We start from the raw sequence: 16,242 nt of genomic DNA on the forward strand, positions 1-16,242 counted from the left end.
CCCCATGATAACTCTTTCCTGCTCCCACTGCTGCCTTGAATTCCACCAACCAGAGATCAGTTTTCAATTATCCATGAAAAATCCACAGAGAAGATTAAGAGAGTGGAAACTAGTTGCCACTCACCCCTTAGTATAAATTAGTCTGCACAAAGCCTTTCCCTTAACCTAGCTGAGATCAAATCACAAGGAGAATGGACTCGTGTGGGTAGATTTGTGGAGCACTCAGGAAACTGGGGTGGTGGTGGGGAGTCAGGAGAGGATCTGGGGGCAGAATTTGCTCAGCCAGCAGAGCCCTTGAGGCACTGGAAAACCTGGTTAGCAGTGGAAGAAAAAGGCATCAGAACACATGGGAGAGGCATTTCAAAGCTTTGTCCAGAGTAAGCTCCTTCCCTCTCTTTCTCTCTTCTAGAAGACCTTGGAGAGAACCTTCTCCATTAAGTGCAGGTGTCATTTATCCTGACACCCCAAGCGCTCTCCTGGGGACAAAGAGGGGCAACGGAGGAGCAAGCTGGTTAAGTGTCAGGACAGGAGCCTTTGGCCCCCTATTCTGGGATTTAGGGACCGGCTGTGATGCCCCAGCTTTACCAGCAGGTGCATGGCAGGGGTGCGCCCACACCCCACTCCTCCCTTGGGCCTCCCTACACCCGGGCTCAGCCTAACTCCCCAGAACCTGGCCAGGGTGTGGGATTGGGGCACTCCTTGTGACTGAGTTGGCTGTGAGTAGGACCCTGAAGAAAACTTACATTGCCTTCACGGGAGGACATAGTTCAGTGGTTGGAAGTTCCAGATGCTTCCACTGCAGGAGGAAAAGGGCTGAGGAGCTGTAGCTCTATCACCACTACTGGGCTACACACAGGAGTGAAAAGTAAAAGTAAATTTAGAAGTTCCAACCATTTAGCCATACAGCAGGGCTACAGGGCATCCGGCAGGAAGCCTCACCCGGTTGCATTTCCCCCTCTTAAACTTTCATTCCAATGAGCCCAAAAGGCTTTTCTGGGGATCCCTGGGTGGCGCAGCGGTTTGGCGCCTGCCTTTGGCCCAGGGCGCGATCCTGGAGACCCGGGATCGAATCCCACATCGGGCTCCCGGTGCATGGAGCCTGCTTCTCCCTCTGCCTGTGTCTCTGCCTCTCTCTCTCTCTCTCTCTCTGTGACTATCATAAATAAATTAAAAAAAATTAAAAAAAAAAAGGCTTTTCTGTTAAAACACTCATTTTGTTACACTTGTATGTGACCAATTATGCCACCGGTAAAAACAAAAGAGAGTGAACATATTGAAAGCCCTCTTTATTTGTAAGACCAGACAAATACTGAATTATAAGAATTTCTTTCAGGACCACAGATGGAAACATAGTTCAGAAGAGAAATATTTCAACAGTAACAGAAATCACCATAGATCACGTGGCTACTCTCCAGCTTGCTGGTCTCCTGTTTGAAAGGTGTTTCGAGTGGAGACTGCTAACTATATGACAGGCCCGACTCGGTCCCCAGAAGTCCACATCTAGTTCATGGGACGACACACATGTCACCCTGCCGTGTCCGAGACGAAGTTTCAACCACCAGTAACTCAAGGTCAGACATTGTCCTGGAGAACAACGGGGTCCTCGGGTGGCTTTAAGGAGTCACTTGTGTCTGTGTGATGGGAGCCACCCTAGAGCAAAGGCCAAAGATTTTTCTCAGCAACTTTTTCCTTAGTTTTCTCACCTGGGCAAGATGGAGATAAATGAAACCCTTTGCACGTCTCTTGGAAAGCAGGGTGCAATGCATGCAAGTTTGCTGTCCAAGTGCAGATTTGGGGTGTCAGGCGCTCGCAGTGATAACAGGGTTCTGGTGGATGGCTCCATGACCCCATGTTAAAAATAAGCAGAGCTGGAGGTAGTTATTGACTTTCTCAGGTCTTTCCTACTGTCTATAAGAATGTTGCAGAAGCCTCGATGGGGCTGAGAACACTAGTGAGAATTTGGAGAGGCTGAGCGCCCAGGGGAGCCAGACCCAGTGAGGAGGCCGCCTGGGCACAGGTATGGGCCTGCAGGAGGGCGGTGGGTGGTCACGCCGTGCTCTTAATATTCAATTCTGCTCCAGTAGAACATGGTACCCAGGAGAACCCAAAACTAGAAAACAAAGGGGGAAAAATAAGGAATTATTTTAGAAACATCACATACTTGGGGGAAAAAAGGATGTTAGGTTCACTGGGGCTTAGATGATGCCGAAGTTTTAAGAGTCGCCTTAAGAAGCCTCATGGGGCAGAGGTCACCATCCTGCCATTCAGGGATCACATCCCATTCCTCACTTTCCTGCCCCAGTCTGCCCTAGAATTAATTACCTGGCTGTTGGGGTTGCGCCTCCCAGTCTGCGCTAAGCCAGCCCCATGGGGAAGTTCTTTCTTCTTCCCATCAGGGCTAATGACCTTCCAGGGTGTTCCTAATTCTTGTATGGGCCACTTGGAGGTACAGGTTTCTTGCTTTCTAGTGCCGAACCTCTCCTCCCACGGGACTCCCTCTTTTCCCCAAAATGCTCATGACCTAGAAGAGCAGCTCCTGAAGAATGCCATGGAACTCAAGGTATTTGACTCAGGCAAGGGGTTAGAGTATCTGGGTCCTGTGGCACCTCTGCCACCCGCTCCCTGCATCTGGAGAGTCCTGATGGTATCATTCTTCCCCTACCCCAGAGTTAGATGCTGGAATGAGAAAGAAATACCATTACCACTAACGTCTGGTGTTTTTTGACAATTTTCTATACAACAGGCACTGTTCTGGGGCTACCCACATAACACCCCTGAACGCTTCCTGAACCCTATGAAGACACCAAGGCGCAGAGAAGGTAAGGAGCTTGTATCCACGGAGACTGGCTGCCTACCCAGCTGTTGTGGGGATTTCATGCTAAAAGGATTGGATACGTTGCCTTGCCCAGAGCAGGTCTTCAATACATTGAGTTCCTTTTGCTTCCCTCTTTGGAATTTCAAAGAGACTTACTAAATTCAGAGTCTGTTTGATGCTTGTGGAAATGTCCAGGGTTTCCACTGGTCTGGAGTTCTAAGATCCATAGGGGCCTTTCAACATTATCCCACAGTTCCTGCTAGCATGGCACCAATAGAAACTTCACTGTTACCATTTCCCATTCATTTGACAAACTGTCAGACACTTGCTAGGTGCTCTGCTAGGCCCCGGGGGTACAGAGGGCAGCTGGCTCCCAGTGGTGGAGCGACAGTGACAGGACAGGTGTGTGCAGGGTGTTGTGGGAGTTCCTGAGGGCAGGTGAGGGACCGCAGAAGACCTCTCAGGGGAGTTCATTTTCCCTTCCTTCCTGCCTCACTCAGCTTCTCACCCCAAATGCAGCATTCCCTAAAGTGTGGCGGGCACACACCTAAGGGACCCTTGCAGGTGTCCACGATGTTAAGACCATTTGCATAATAATATTGAGACTCTATTTGCCCTTTTCACTGTTTTCCACATTTGTGCTGATGGTGCAAAGACAGTGGAAGGTAAAACAGCTGGCGTCTTGGCAGGATTCGAGGCAGAGGCACTAAACTGTGTTAGTAGTCAGTGTACTCACTGCTATGTACTTGCTGTCCAAAAAAAAAAGAGTAGGTTAAAAGATTTAGAGTTTTAGAATTTTGGGGTTGTTTTTGATGAAGCAGTAAGAATTACCCATTTTATTAAATGTTTACCTTTGAATATACATGGTTTTTTAAAAAAGATTTATTTATTGGGGCACCTGGGTGGCTCAGTCAGTTAAGTGTCTGCCTTTGGCTCAGGTCATGATCCTGAGGTCTTGGGTTCCAGCCCCATGTTGGGCTCCCTGCTCAGTGGGAAGACAGCTTCTCCCTCTCCCTCTGCTCCTCTCCCCAGCTCGTGCACATGCTGTCTCTCTGTCATTGTTTCTCTCAAATAAATAAATAAAATATTTTAAAAAGAGATTATTTGAGAGAGAGAGAGAGAGAGAGAGAGAGAGCGTACGTTCACGTGCATGTGGGGTAGGGGGTGCAGATGGAAAGACAGAATTTCAAGCAGACTCCCCCCAGCAGAGCAAGGGGGTAAGGGGGGAGGTTGCAGGGGGAGCCCAACATGGAGCTTGATCTCATAACCCTAAAATCATGACCTGAGCCGCAATCAGGAGTCAAACACCTAACCCACTGTGCCACCCAGGTGCCCCTGAATATACGTCTTTTTCATATTCTTGCAACAGAAAATATGTGTAAAGCAGTTTTGTTGCATACTGAAATCTGATGGTTGGCTTAAGGAGAGGCAGTTGTGTGACTGTTTAAGTTGTGTAGTGAACTAGCCATTTTATCATGACACACGATTTTTACTTGAAAAAAAAAAGACTAACAGACAAGCTATGGTTATTCAGATTGGGCATCTGGCTGGCATTTTCTCAAAAATTTACAAAGCGAGTATGTCACTTCGAGGAAAACAACTGACAATATCTGTTGCCAGTGATAAATTTGGGCGCACAGGCAAAAATCAGGCAATGTGTGTTTCTGCCATGATGGGCTGAGAGCATCCCCGTGATTGAGGTCCTTTCCAGTGTGGCAATAGCAACAGATGTGATTTCCTGGTAGCGCGTAAAGAATTCAGTCTACATTTGGAAGATCCCATAACACAGTGAACCAATATTTTCCCAAATGACCAATGCATGATGTTATAGAATCATGAATGGGTAAAAAGATTTATGCAAACTGCAAGACAAACCAAGGTGAATATATTTTAATATAATAGATTCTGAAAAGCTTGTTGTCATAGTTTTAGATTCCACATTTTAAGAAACTAGTAGTTGTCAAGTTTTGTATAGTGCCAAAGGAGAATGATCACAATTATCTTTAGAGAAGGCTATCCAAACATTCCTGGTTTTCTTCCAACTACCTATCAGTGTGGGGATGAATTTTTTCAAATCCTTCAACCTAAGCAACATACTACAACAGATTAAGTGAAGAAGCAAATATGAGGACCAGCTGTCTTCTATTAAAATCAGATACACCTATTAAAATCAGAAGATACCCTTAAAAATGTAAAACAATGCTACTTTTCTCACTGTTTTTTTTCAAAATGTTTTAGAAAATAGTCACTTTTTCTACAAAAATATATTGTTAATGGTAACATGTAATTAGTTTATTATCGTTATTTTAAATGAATTAGTATTTTTTAAAATTCTGGGTTAATTTCCAATAGGGTAAATACAAATAGATATAGCCCCCATAAATAAATAAAAGCTTGTTGGAGTCCTCAATAATTCTTGAGAGTGTAAAGGAGTTCTGAAACCAAAAGTTTAGAACTGCTTCCTGAATGTAATGGCTTTTAATCCTGACAGCAAATTTAGAATCATAAGGGAAAAAAAAATTTTTTTTAAATGCCTAGGTCCTGCCCCTGGATCCATTGAATCAGAATCTCAGAGGTTGGGGCCCACCCAGGCATGTTGTCTTTGCTCCAAGCTTCCTCAGGAAGTGGTATCTAACCACTTAGATATCCTTGGTATCTAACCATAATGAATTGAGGAATTAATGAGATCTGGAGAGCTGGAACAGCAGCAAGTGCTCCCCCATCGAGGAGTGGATCTGCACCCCTTCCCCTCCAGCGGATACAAATGCTCCACCTGCCAGTGGGATCCAGCCTCCTTGGTCGGTGCCAGCAGCTTCCTGACTAAGCCCTCAGGCCTGAGGTTTTGTTTCCAGACTGTCTAGTGTGGTTGGGCTAACTATGGGCGATCTCCAGCTCTCTCCTTTTCATGTACAGGGAGATACTCACAGTCCAGCAGAGAATGGCAAATCCAAACCAGGCGACCCCCCAGGCGTGTCGGTTCATAGGTCCAGAGATCAGTTCATAGCAGCCCTGGGGGAGTCGGTGATCCCACACGGGGGTGAGAGGAACCAGAGAAAAAGATGTTAAGAGATGGGTAGAAAGCACATTTCTATCTGGATCAATACTGTTCCAAAGTCCAGTTTCACATACTATTTCCACATCCCCGTGGACAGCCACGCGCTAATGGGGCTTTGCTGAGAGACTAGAAATAATGCTGTCCAACAACTACTCTGTATCACAGTATTTTGTGTCTTTATCACTCAGTCTAACAAAGGTGCTGCTATTTTAGGCTAACATTTTTTCATATTGAATAGGTGGGCAAAAAAAAAGTATTCTTTTTTTTTTCATTGTAGTATAAAGTATAATGTAAAGTATTCCTAATAAAATCTGAGTATTTTTCTCTCCCTAAAGATTTTTTCGGCGTTTTTTTTTTTTTTTTTTTTTTTTTTTTTTTTTTTTTAAGGGCAGAGTTACTTTTTGATTTGTCTGTTCTTAAGGAAAAGTGCTTCTGGTCCATGAACCTCAGACGGTTTGTTTTTTTAACCATTAAAGGAACCCTTGTTTTACACGTCCTAAATAATCATTTGCTATCATATTTCAACATATCTTTACTGGATTCTAGTGAGATCTTGAGAAGCCACGGTGAGCATGCAAGTGATTCATTTTTTTATCTTATTTTTTTAAAAGATTTTTTATTTATTCATGAGAGACACAGGGACACAGGCAGAGGGAGAAGCAGGCTCCCCACAAGGAGCCTGCTGTGGGACTTGATCCCAGGACCCCAGGATCATGACCTGAACCCAAGGCAGAGGCTCAACCACTGAGCCACCCAGGCATCCCTGATTCATTTTTTTATTAATCAAATTATTCATTCATGCATGCTATAATCCTGTGAATTTTTATATGTGGCACACTCTGTTCCAGTCGCCATGCAAAGTGCTGGAGTAACACACGCACATGGGGTTAGAGCTGCCCTCTGAGTGACCTGAGCTGAAGCCTGGGAGAAGTCTAGGAAATGCAGCAGCTGGTGGTTCCGTGGACCACTGAGGTCCAGAGGGAAATGTCCTTAAAAGGCTGACCTGGATGGTTAGGCCTGCCCAGTGGCTGCAGGTGACCACTTGGGGTTCCATCTTTTCTGACCCAGCTCCAGGCCCTTGTTAACCCACTTACAAACCCTGCCTTTGCTAAGCCTTTATTTCTCCCTCATGTACTCTCCTCTGTCTATGTTATAGGCATCTCCATTCATCTACGTGCTCAAGTAAGAAATTCTCAAATTATCTTTAACTGTTTTTCTCTTATCCAACACCAAATACTTAGGTAAAACCTTTTGGGTCTACTTTAAAATACCTCAAATCCAGGGGCGCCTGGGTGGCTCCTTGGCTGAGCATCTGCCTTCAGCTCAGGTTGTGATCTTGGGGTCCTGGGATCGAGTCCCATATCGGGTTCCCCACAGGGAGCCTGCTTCTCCCTCTGCCTGTGTCTCTGCCTCTCTCTGTGTCTCTCATGAATAAACAAATAAATCTTAAAAAATATATATATATAAATAAATAAATCTTGAAATATATATATAAAATCCAAACACTTATTACTTCCTGCTTACCTTGGTCCACTGTGGTCTCCTTCCAGAATTACTACAACAGCCTCTTACCTGGTCTCCCTGGGTCCTGAGTCCACTGTTGGTATCCTATTTATTTATACAGTGCCAGAGGGATGCTTGTCAAACATAAATCAGATCACTTCAAATCCCTGCTCAAAAGAAATGGCTTTCTGCCACTCTTACAATGAAATTCTGAGTTCTCATGTTGGCCTACAGGGCCCTCTCAGATGCGGCTCTGCCTCCCTCTCTGACCCCCGCTTCCTCTACCAAAGGCTGCTTCCCTATGAAGCTAATGAGCTTAAGCTTCAGGGCTGCTTACTCACAAGCCCATTTCAAGGCCCTGTACCTAATTTTGTATACACATTTTTCATTGTTTTTCCTAAGAGTGATCTTTCCCTACTGATTCAAAGCCCTACAAAATCTAAAGTATCCTTGCCATCTTCTTTGTTTTTAAAAAAAATTATTTATTTGGAAGAGAGAGTGAGAGCATGAGCACAATCTGGGGGGGGAGGCAGAGGGAGAGGGAGAAGTAGACCCCCCCGCTGAGCAGGGAGCCCCACACGGGCTCAATCCCAGGACCCCGAGATCATGACCTGAGCTGAACACAGACACTTAACTGACTGAGCCACCCAGGTGCCCCATCTACTCTTCACTCATTCTGACCTTGCCATGCTGATGTCCTTTAATGTTCTATAAAAAGCTAAGAACGCTCCCCTTTGGGGCCTTTGCACTTGCTGCTTCCTTTGCTCAGAACTCTGTTCTCCGATCTTTAAGGGAGCATATCATTTCCTCACTTAATTCAGAACTCTGCAAATACTATCCCAACAAAGCCTTCCCTTAGCACTATAGAAAACACCACTCTTTCCCCTGGTCTTTCCCAGTATGCTTTCTCTGCTTTACTTCTTGCTCGTGGCCTTTATCACCACCTGGAGTTTGTCATGTATTCGTTTGGTAGCTTGTTTGGTCTCTCTCTCCTCTGCTACAGCACAAGTCCTGGGTAGGGATCTTATTGTGCTCATTGCTGAATCTCTGGAACCCAGCACAAGTGCCCGGTACAAAGTAGGCACCTAATAAACACTGATAGAATGGATGGAGCAGGATATGAAGTAATGATTACAACAGTATCATTTGTGACACAGTAGCTCACAAACACTCCTCTATCCAACACTCACTGATCCTCCTGACAATCCTGGGAGGTGAGGTGGTTGTTTGTCTTAATATGTATAAGAACCCACTTATGTCAGGTGCCAGGCCCTGGGCTGGGGGCTCAGCGGTGACCAGACAAACATGGGTATTGTTCTCATGGAATCACAGACAAAGCCCCAGTTTTTTCACCTCTTTTAATTTAGTTCCTTATCATGATGCTTTTATTTATTTATTTATTTATTTATTTATTTATTTATTTATTTATCATTGTAATGGTCCATCTCTTGCTCTCCTTAGTTCTGTGATAATGTTCTTGAGGTACCATAATCAGAATTTGCACATAGCATTTCTGGGGCAGATGGGCCATGAGTAAGAATACAAATATCTGCCTCTGACATGCTATGTGAAATTCTGGTTAGTTTTTCCCCCCACACTTATGATGATATCCCTGATTTTGTTAGCCTTCATTTATGCAACGTAGATTTCGAAAAGCTACAACATGGATAGGAAAGAGTCATTCCCCTCTTCAATCATCCACCCACCCAACATTTCTCAGTGCCTGCTCTGAGCCAGGCAGGAGGTGTGAAGTACTGAAGATCCAGAATTGAGTAATGCATGGTCCTCAAGGAGACTCAGAAAAAATAGACTTGGGAGCAAACACTTACACAATGGCTCAAGGTGTCAACTGCCATAAAGTATATGAAGGTGGCATATTTTCCTTGGGGGAAAAAGGTCTGCTATAGGAGGATTAGCAGGACCTAGAACTCAGAAGGAACAGTGGTGTGTGGGAATCTGGGGGCCAGGAGAGGGAGAAGTGGAAAGGACTAGTAGATAAGAGATCATGTTGAGGGGGAAGAATGAGAGATTGAGACAATGGGAGCATGGGGAGCTGGGGACAGAGAGGAATTTCAAGTGCAGGACTTGACAGTGGAGTAGGGTTGCATGATGGTAAGTTTGTAGTTGTGGTGTATTTGGTGGGTAGAGGAGGTAAAAATGTTTAGGACAGGCGAGGCCAAGGAACCCTACGGGAGGAGGTGGGAAGGGTTATCAAAACTCATGTGGAGGTCCCTCACTACTAGAACATTACATGTCCGGGACACCTGGGTCACTCAGTGGTTGAGTGTCTGCCTTTGGCTCAGGGCGTGATCCTGGGGTCCTGGGCTCCGGTCCCATATTGGGCTCCTTGCATGGTGCCTGCTTCCCCTGTCTCTGCCTCTCTGTGTGTCTCTCACGAATAAATGAATAAAATCTTAAAAAAAAAAAAGAACATTGCATGTCCTAGGGAGATACACTGACTATCTGACTATCTGAGGGCAAATTGTCCCTTTAACAGAGATGATACGGTTTATATGCAATCCCATCCAATCAAGACACGTTTGTGTGGGCCCGTGCCAAGGTTGAAATACTGAAAGCATTTATTACTCCTGAGAGTGGTCATTATATTGCATATTGTGATTATAAGGAATGAATTTAATTTTTAGAGCAGTTTGAATGTAACTGATTAAAATGACACCAAAACAATGTTGCTGAAAAGCTAAATAAGGATTGTTCTGAAGGACTCTGCAAAATAATCTGTATCACTCCAATGTCCTCTTCTGGATTACTGCAACCAATCCGAGTCCAGGTACCCTTCCAGATATGGCACAATGATCAGCTCTTCAGTGTCCTTCATTCTGAAAGTGCACTGTGTACTATGTGCTACCAGACTAAGGAGTCTGACATTTCTCAATATTTAATGAATTGGCACACAACCAGCTTTCCTCAAAGCAGAAACTTGCAGAGCAGCGTAAGCATTTCAGAGGCTGACTACAAGAATATGAGAATTCTCATCAGGCTTTTTGGGAATATTTCCAAGTTTTTTCTTGGCTTACAATCTGGGCTCCAGAGCCAGACTGCTTGAATTTGAATCCTGATGCAATTATTTACTAGCTGAGTGACCTTGGGCAAGGTACTTCTTATAACTCAGTTCCTCATCCATAAAATAATCATCCTGGCACCTACCTTTGAACATTAAATGAGTTAATATATGGATGGCACTTGGATTAGTATCTGGCTTTAGTAAGTACTCAATAAATGTTAGTTTTCATGATCATTCTATCTTTCTCATTGGGCTGGAAACACTTTCTCAGAAACCATCTGTATATAAACTGCCTCTACCCAAATCATCAATTTAATATTTTATTAAAACTATCATATTGCCACTGAATAATGAAAGTGGTTATATAATTACTGCATTTGCCATCAGCAATTGCCATTGCCTTGGCACTAGCAAAACATTGTTTTTGTATACACCTCTTCCGATTTACATGTTGCAAAAATAGAACAAATAAATCTGTGTTTAACGGCAATAGTTTTTGAAATACCAATTCTATTGTACAAATAGTTTGCATTTAAACAAAGTTGGACTTCACTGTTGCAATTCTCATGTTCTGTTAGTTTTATTAAAATGTAGATTCTCCTTGATCAGCCTGAGATTAGCATTCACATTTTACTCACAGGGAAGGGAATAGTTGACACGGATGTTTAGGAAAAAGGATGCGGAATCTACTACCTATAGTTAATAGGTATAATAGACTAGATTGCCTATAGCATTTCCCTCATATAGAGCAGAAATCCTGCTGGCAGGTCTTGGGCAGAGAGGACTCACCTGCTTGTGATAGTAACCAGGCACTCCTAGCTTGCAGGCTTCCAGGTTGAGAGGTTCTTGAAGATTATTCATCACACAGCACTGACGAGGCCATGGGTAGTCGGCATCGTTGTTCTCAGTCCGGAAGGCAGACGTATATTTCTGCCAGTCTGATGGACCATTTACCCCACAGCAGTGGTCCTGTCAGCAGAGGAGAGATACAAAATTCTCTTCCATGCTCCTTGCTAGAGCCATCAATGTAACAACTGAGATTTCATGGAGAAAGAAGATATGGAAAGTGTACCTTATCTTACGTTTACTAAAATTCCCCAAACAAGGGCTGAGAGAATTGATAACCTTTTAGAGCTTACAAAATACTCCAACATTTGTTACTTTACTAGCCACTAATGAGCTCTTTAGCCTCTGATGAGTTCAACTCCCTACTATGCCTCATTTGACTTCACTGTAAAATATGGCCTTGTTTCCTTCACGCAGTCTGTGGTCCTCGGAGTTCCTCTGAGGATTAAATTAGCTAATGTGCCTGACCTTTCTAGTACCATGTCTGCCCATGGTAAACCCTTAATTATTATTAATACTAATATCTTGATACAACAACGTGAGGGAGGTATGATTATTCTCATAGGACATATAAGCAAATTGAGAATCAGAAAATTACAATTTTTAGTGACAAAGAAGTGATGAGTAATTCTTGTTTTATGTTTCTGCACTTTTAACATTTTCTAGAGTACTCATGTATTACTTTTATAATGGGAGAAAATACACTGGAAAAAAACAAAAACAAAACAAAACCTGCTGGCAAACAGCTATGCCTCTACATAGGAGAGGAAGATCAAGGAACGCATACCTAATATCCTTACACTCTGCATAGAGTTGAGGTTAGGGAATAAAACATACTTCATATCACTTTCCTTCCTTTGTAGAAATTCTGCTAAAATGTTTCAGGGGAAGAAATTAAAACTATAGGCCCCTCTCCACTTTCAGAATAAATTACTTTCAAACAAACTTGATGATAAATCAGCTGGCTTTAAGGCATACCCTACTTTGCCACTGGATTATGGAAAATATCTTGCAAAGGAAAATAATTATCCTGTATTTTGACCTGAGCCTCTTGGGGGGAAATGGTCAAGTTCAGATTGGGGTTTTAAAAGTTGGTAAGGAGGTTTTTCAAATGTGTGGGGATTTGCATTTTCATTTGAAGAGCTTAGTACTTGCTAACAGAGTGGAAAAAGTACGTGACCTATAGTCAGAAGAGTGATAGAAAGTAAAACAGTGGCCAATGAATCGGAGGTCCTACTGGGGTAAAAAGAATGATTGGAATGAGAATATTCAGGTAAATGAAGGAAGTGACAGAGGATAGAGGGTAAGGAGACATCAAAAACAGGTCAGAGGCTATAAAAGAGTTTGCTGATGATGTACTGTGAGCCAGTGGAGAGGGAGGGGAGGCAGGGGTCAGTGTGAGAGTTGGGTCAGAATAGGGCTTTTGTAGGGATAGAAATTTGTATACATAAGGCAATATAGGGGCAGTAGTGGATATTCTGAAAGACTTGGATTTTTGATGACATTTAAGGTACACTTGCATATAAGGGATAATGGCCAGTTAGACAAAAGTGGGCAATCAAGTCAAGTCATAGCCCATGGTCCTTGGCAGGACTAGCCCATAGGTACTAAATAAGCAAAATAGGCAATAATTGCCATTTGAGTTCACTGTGGTGTGGAGGAAGCAAACATTTTCTTTCAATGTAAGTGATGCTTGAGTTCCAAGAGGGAGGGTGTGTGATTTATCTAAATTTCTTAACAATGTCATTATCCCTAAATGGAAGTTAATCAACATCATCACTCAAAAATAAAATATAGACTTAGGAGTCCCACTGAGTGATGTGCACACAAGAGGAATAGATAAGATAAATAAATGAACTGGCCTATGTCCAATCTCTTTTTCTTTCTTTCTTTCTTTCTTTCTTTCTTTCTTTCTTCTCTTTCTTTCTTTCTTTCTTTCTCTTCCTCTTTCTTCTTTCTTCTTCTCTTTCTTTTTTTAGAGAGAGCCTATGTGAGCAGGAGGAGAGAGGCAAAGGGAGAGGGAGAAGAAGAGAGAGGATCTTAAGTAGGCCCCATGCCTAGCCCGACACAAGGCTTGATCTCATGACCTTGAGATCATGACCTGAGCTGAAATCACAAGTCAGACGCTTAACCCACTGAGCCACCCAGACAGGTGCCCCAGTCCAATCGCTTTTTAAAGGAAACCACCCTAGAGGCGGTGGTCCTCACTCTTTGCATTTACTCCCAACCATACCTTCCCTCTGGATACTGGTCTAGGTATAGAATGCTATGACCCCAAGACTGCAGGCATTACCTGGAGCATGAGTCTGTCCCAGGTCTTGGTGACTCCATTATTTTTCCATTGGTCATCATTGTTTGGAGGGCTACTGTTTTGGTACCTCTCCAGCATCTGCTTCAGGAAGAGGTTGGGTGTGAACTATGGTGGGAAGAGACAACAAAAGGAGAGTTAGCACACTCTCCCCAAGGAAGCCAAGTGATTTGCTCAGCCTGTTGCTAGGGGCACTGAACATTGTCTCCTGGAGCAAAACTTCTCAGAGGCACCAAAAGGGACGGGGTGGATGTGAGGGTGCTCTGGACGGCTGAAGTCCCCATGAAGGAAGAAGGACACCCCCACCCTCCCTCCCATCATCTTCAAAGAAATCCCAGTGAGACCAGGGTGGACAAGCATTTTAGGGTGGCTTAGGCTAGGAAATGGAGAAAAGGAGAGAAAGCAGGATGCTGAATTGAGAGGAAGTCTTAGATGTGGTGGATGACATCATCCTATTGCAGGGCCAGTGGCCACAGTGCAGTGGGAAGAGCACAGCAGTGTACGCTTGGGCCCGGAGAGTTGCTCTGCCTGGACTCAACATTCTTTGCTTTTCTTTCTTTCTTTCTTTCTTTCTTTCTTTCTTTCTTTCTTTCTTTCTTTTCTTTCTTTCTTTCTTTCTTTCTTTCTTTTCTCTTTTCTTTTTTTAAGAGATTTTATTTATTTATTCATGAGAGACACAGAGAGAGGCAGAGACACAGGCAGAGGGGGAAGCAGGCTTCTTGTGGGAAGCCTGACGTGGGACTCGATCCCGGGACCCCAGGCTCATGCCCTGAGCCAAAGGCAGACGCTCAACCGCTGAGCCACCCAGGTGTCCCTCAGGGTTCTTTTCTTTCACTTACCAACTGTGTAACCTCAGACAAGTTACCTCACCTTTCTAAGTATCATTTCTTTAACTGTGAAGTGACCATAGTGATAATACCTATTTCATAGAGTTATTATGAGGATTAAGTAAAGTTATATATGTATTAATGCACATATTAGAGTGGCTGTACAGACTGAGGGCCTAATACATGTCAGCTATTACATTGTTATAATGATAATGATAACTTATATGATCATTTTTGCTCTGTGCTTTTTGCAATTGTACTCACAAAGTCTCGTTGTGTGGCTGCTGTGATACAAGACGCCACTTCAAAGCCATATACTATAAACATCAGAATGAAATACTGGAAGGGAAACAAATGGGAAAAAAAGAATTACATTTATCTCCAAAAAAGAGAATTTAAAAAAGATAATTGTTATAGTCTTTCAGCATATTCATCTAAGTATAGCCATCTAGTCATTAATGAAATTATTCAACAAACACTCATTGATCAGCTGTTTGGAGCAGGACTTGGTGCCAGGTGCTAATCAGCCCAATTCCCTCCTTATGCCCAGAGAACAAACGACTATTGAATACAGAGCTTTCTCAGTCCTGTATCCTACATTTCTGTTTTAAATGAGAAAAACAAATCAAGAGAATGAACTGATGTGTGTATGTGTGTTTGTTCAATGGCTGGCAAAAGAGTCTTGGTGGATCAGACACTATAGAGAGCTCCATAAATTCCTTCTCACTGAGGGAAGTTTTCTTTATAGTTTACTGAAAATTTAGAATTACAGAGGCCAGAAAAAAATAAACCAGATAGTGTTTAATATCCATTGTCCCTCCTGACAAGGGACCAGTCTCACTAGAGTGGAGTGGATCCTGGTACACTGCCTTTCACCAGCGCTCTTCTCTCAGGCCCCAGCCTTCCAGGTACGGGTCAGGCGAGTGGAACAGACCTCACTGTGTTGCTGCTGTGTGTCTGTGTGTTGCTGTTGTGTGTGTGTGTGTGTGTGTGTGTCCACACTCACATATGGGCACACACGCTTTTGCATGGTGCCTCCCCACCATACTGCCTCTATTTATGACTGAAAGATATCTGAACGTCAAGTTGCCTCTGAATCTGGGATGAGGACTATTTGTGAGGGTCTGTCTTTGCTTTTCTGGACCCTGCATGTTCACTTTTGTTCCCTGGATTCTTCTAGGGAAGGGGCGTTGCAGTCAGTGTCCATGGGGGAGGGCAAGGAAACCTGTTCTCTCTCCAGGGCAGGGATGGCTCTCTGAGCAGGACCCTCTCCTGCCCTAACTACTCAGCTACTACTCAGAGAAAGGCTTCGGCTGGGGAGTTAGCAGCAGGAGCATCTCCAGAGGCCTCATAACACTTGCTGCCTTGTTTTTTGTTAAGAGCTTTGCTGGTTGGGGGTACCTGCCTGACTCAGTCGGTAGAGTGCGTGGCTTTTGATCTTGGGGTTGTGAGTTCGAGGCTCATGTTGGCTGTAGAAATTACTTAGAAATAAAATCCTTAAAAGAAAAAAAGAGCTTTTTTTAATATTCTCATGATTATATTTTGCACATTTAAATGAACAGACAAATGGATTATTTTCCTCCTTGAGGAGGACATTATTTATACTGTCACCATAATATTCATTTCTTTAAGTTGACAAATCTAATTATCCATCCTGATTTTGTCCTTTTATCTATCCACTTGTATCCATGGAAACATGAGAATTTCTCTTAAAAAGGGAAAAAATTGAAAATACAGATTTTTCCCATTTGGTAGCCTGTCATTCTTTTTGCCTCTTCTATGCTCTTTTTAAAGGAAACATTTTACATTGCTTTCAACACTCTTACCTAAAAGTGTGAGAAATATCACACCTTTATTCCTTTGTAA

The 16,242-nt window shown here is 43.4% G+C and overlaps 1 protein-coding gene across 1 annotated transcript in view; it reads right to left on the minus strand.

The window, feature by feature from the left end:
* Positions 1-1,293: 1,293 nt before the first annotated feature.
* UPK1B (uroplakin 1B) overlaps positions 1,294-16,242 on the minus strand; it is a 28,726-nt gene continuing 13,777 nt past the window's right edge. Inside the window, exons 4-8 of the mRNA XM_055315778.1 lie at positions 14,641-14,715; positions 13,535-13,657; positions 11,185-11,364; positions 5,741-5,824; positions 1,294-2,110 (exon numbers count right to left, since the gene is read on the minus strand). Coding sequence (XP_055171753.1) covers positions 2,060-2,110; positions 5,741-5,824; positions 11,185-11,364; positions 13,535-13,657; positions 14,641-14,715 — 513 coding nt within the window. The 3' untranslated portion in view covers positions 1,294-2,059. The remainder of the gene's footprint in view (positions 2,111-5,740; positions 5,825-11,184; positions 11,365-13,534; positions 13,658-14,640; positions 14,716-16,242) is intronic.

Source organism: Nyctereutes procyonoides, unplaced genomic scaffold (assembly GCF_905146905.1).
Source record: "Nyctereutes procyonoides isolate TBG_1078 unplaced genomic scaffold, NYPRO_anot_genome, whole genome shotgun sequence".
NCBI classification, from domain to species: domain Eukaryota; kingdom Metazoa; phylum Chordata; class Mammalia; order Carnivora; family Canidae; genus Nyctereutes; species Nyctereutes procyonoides.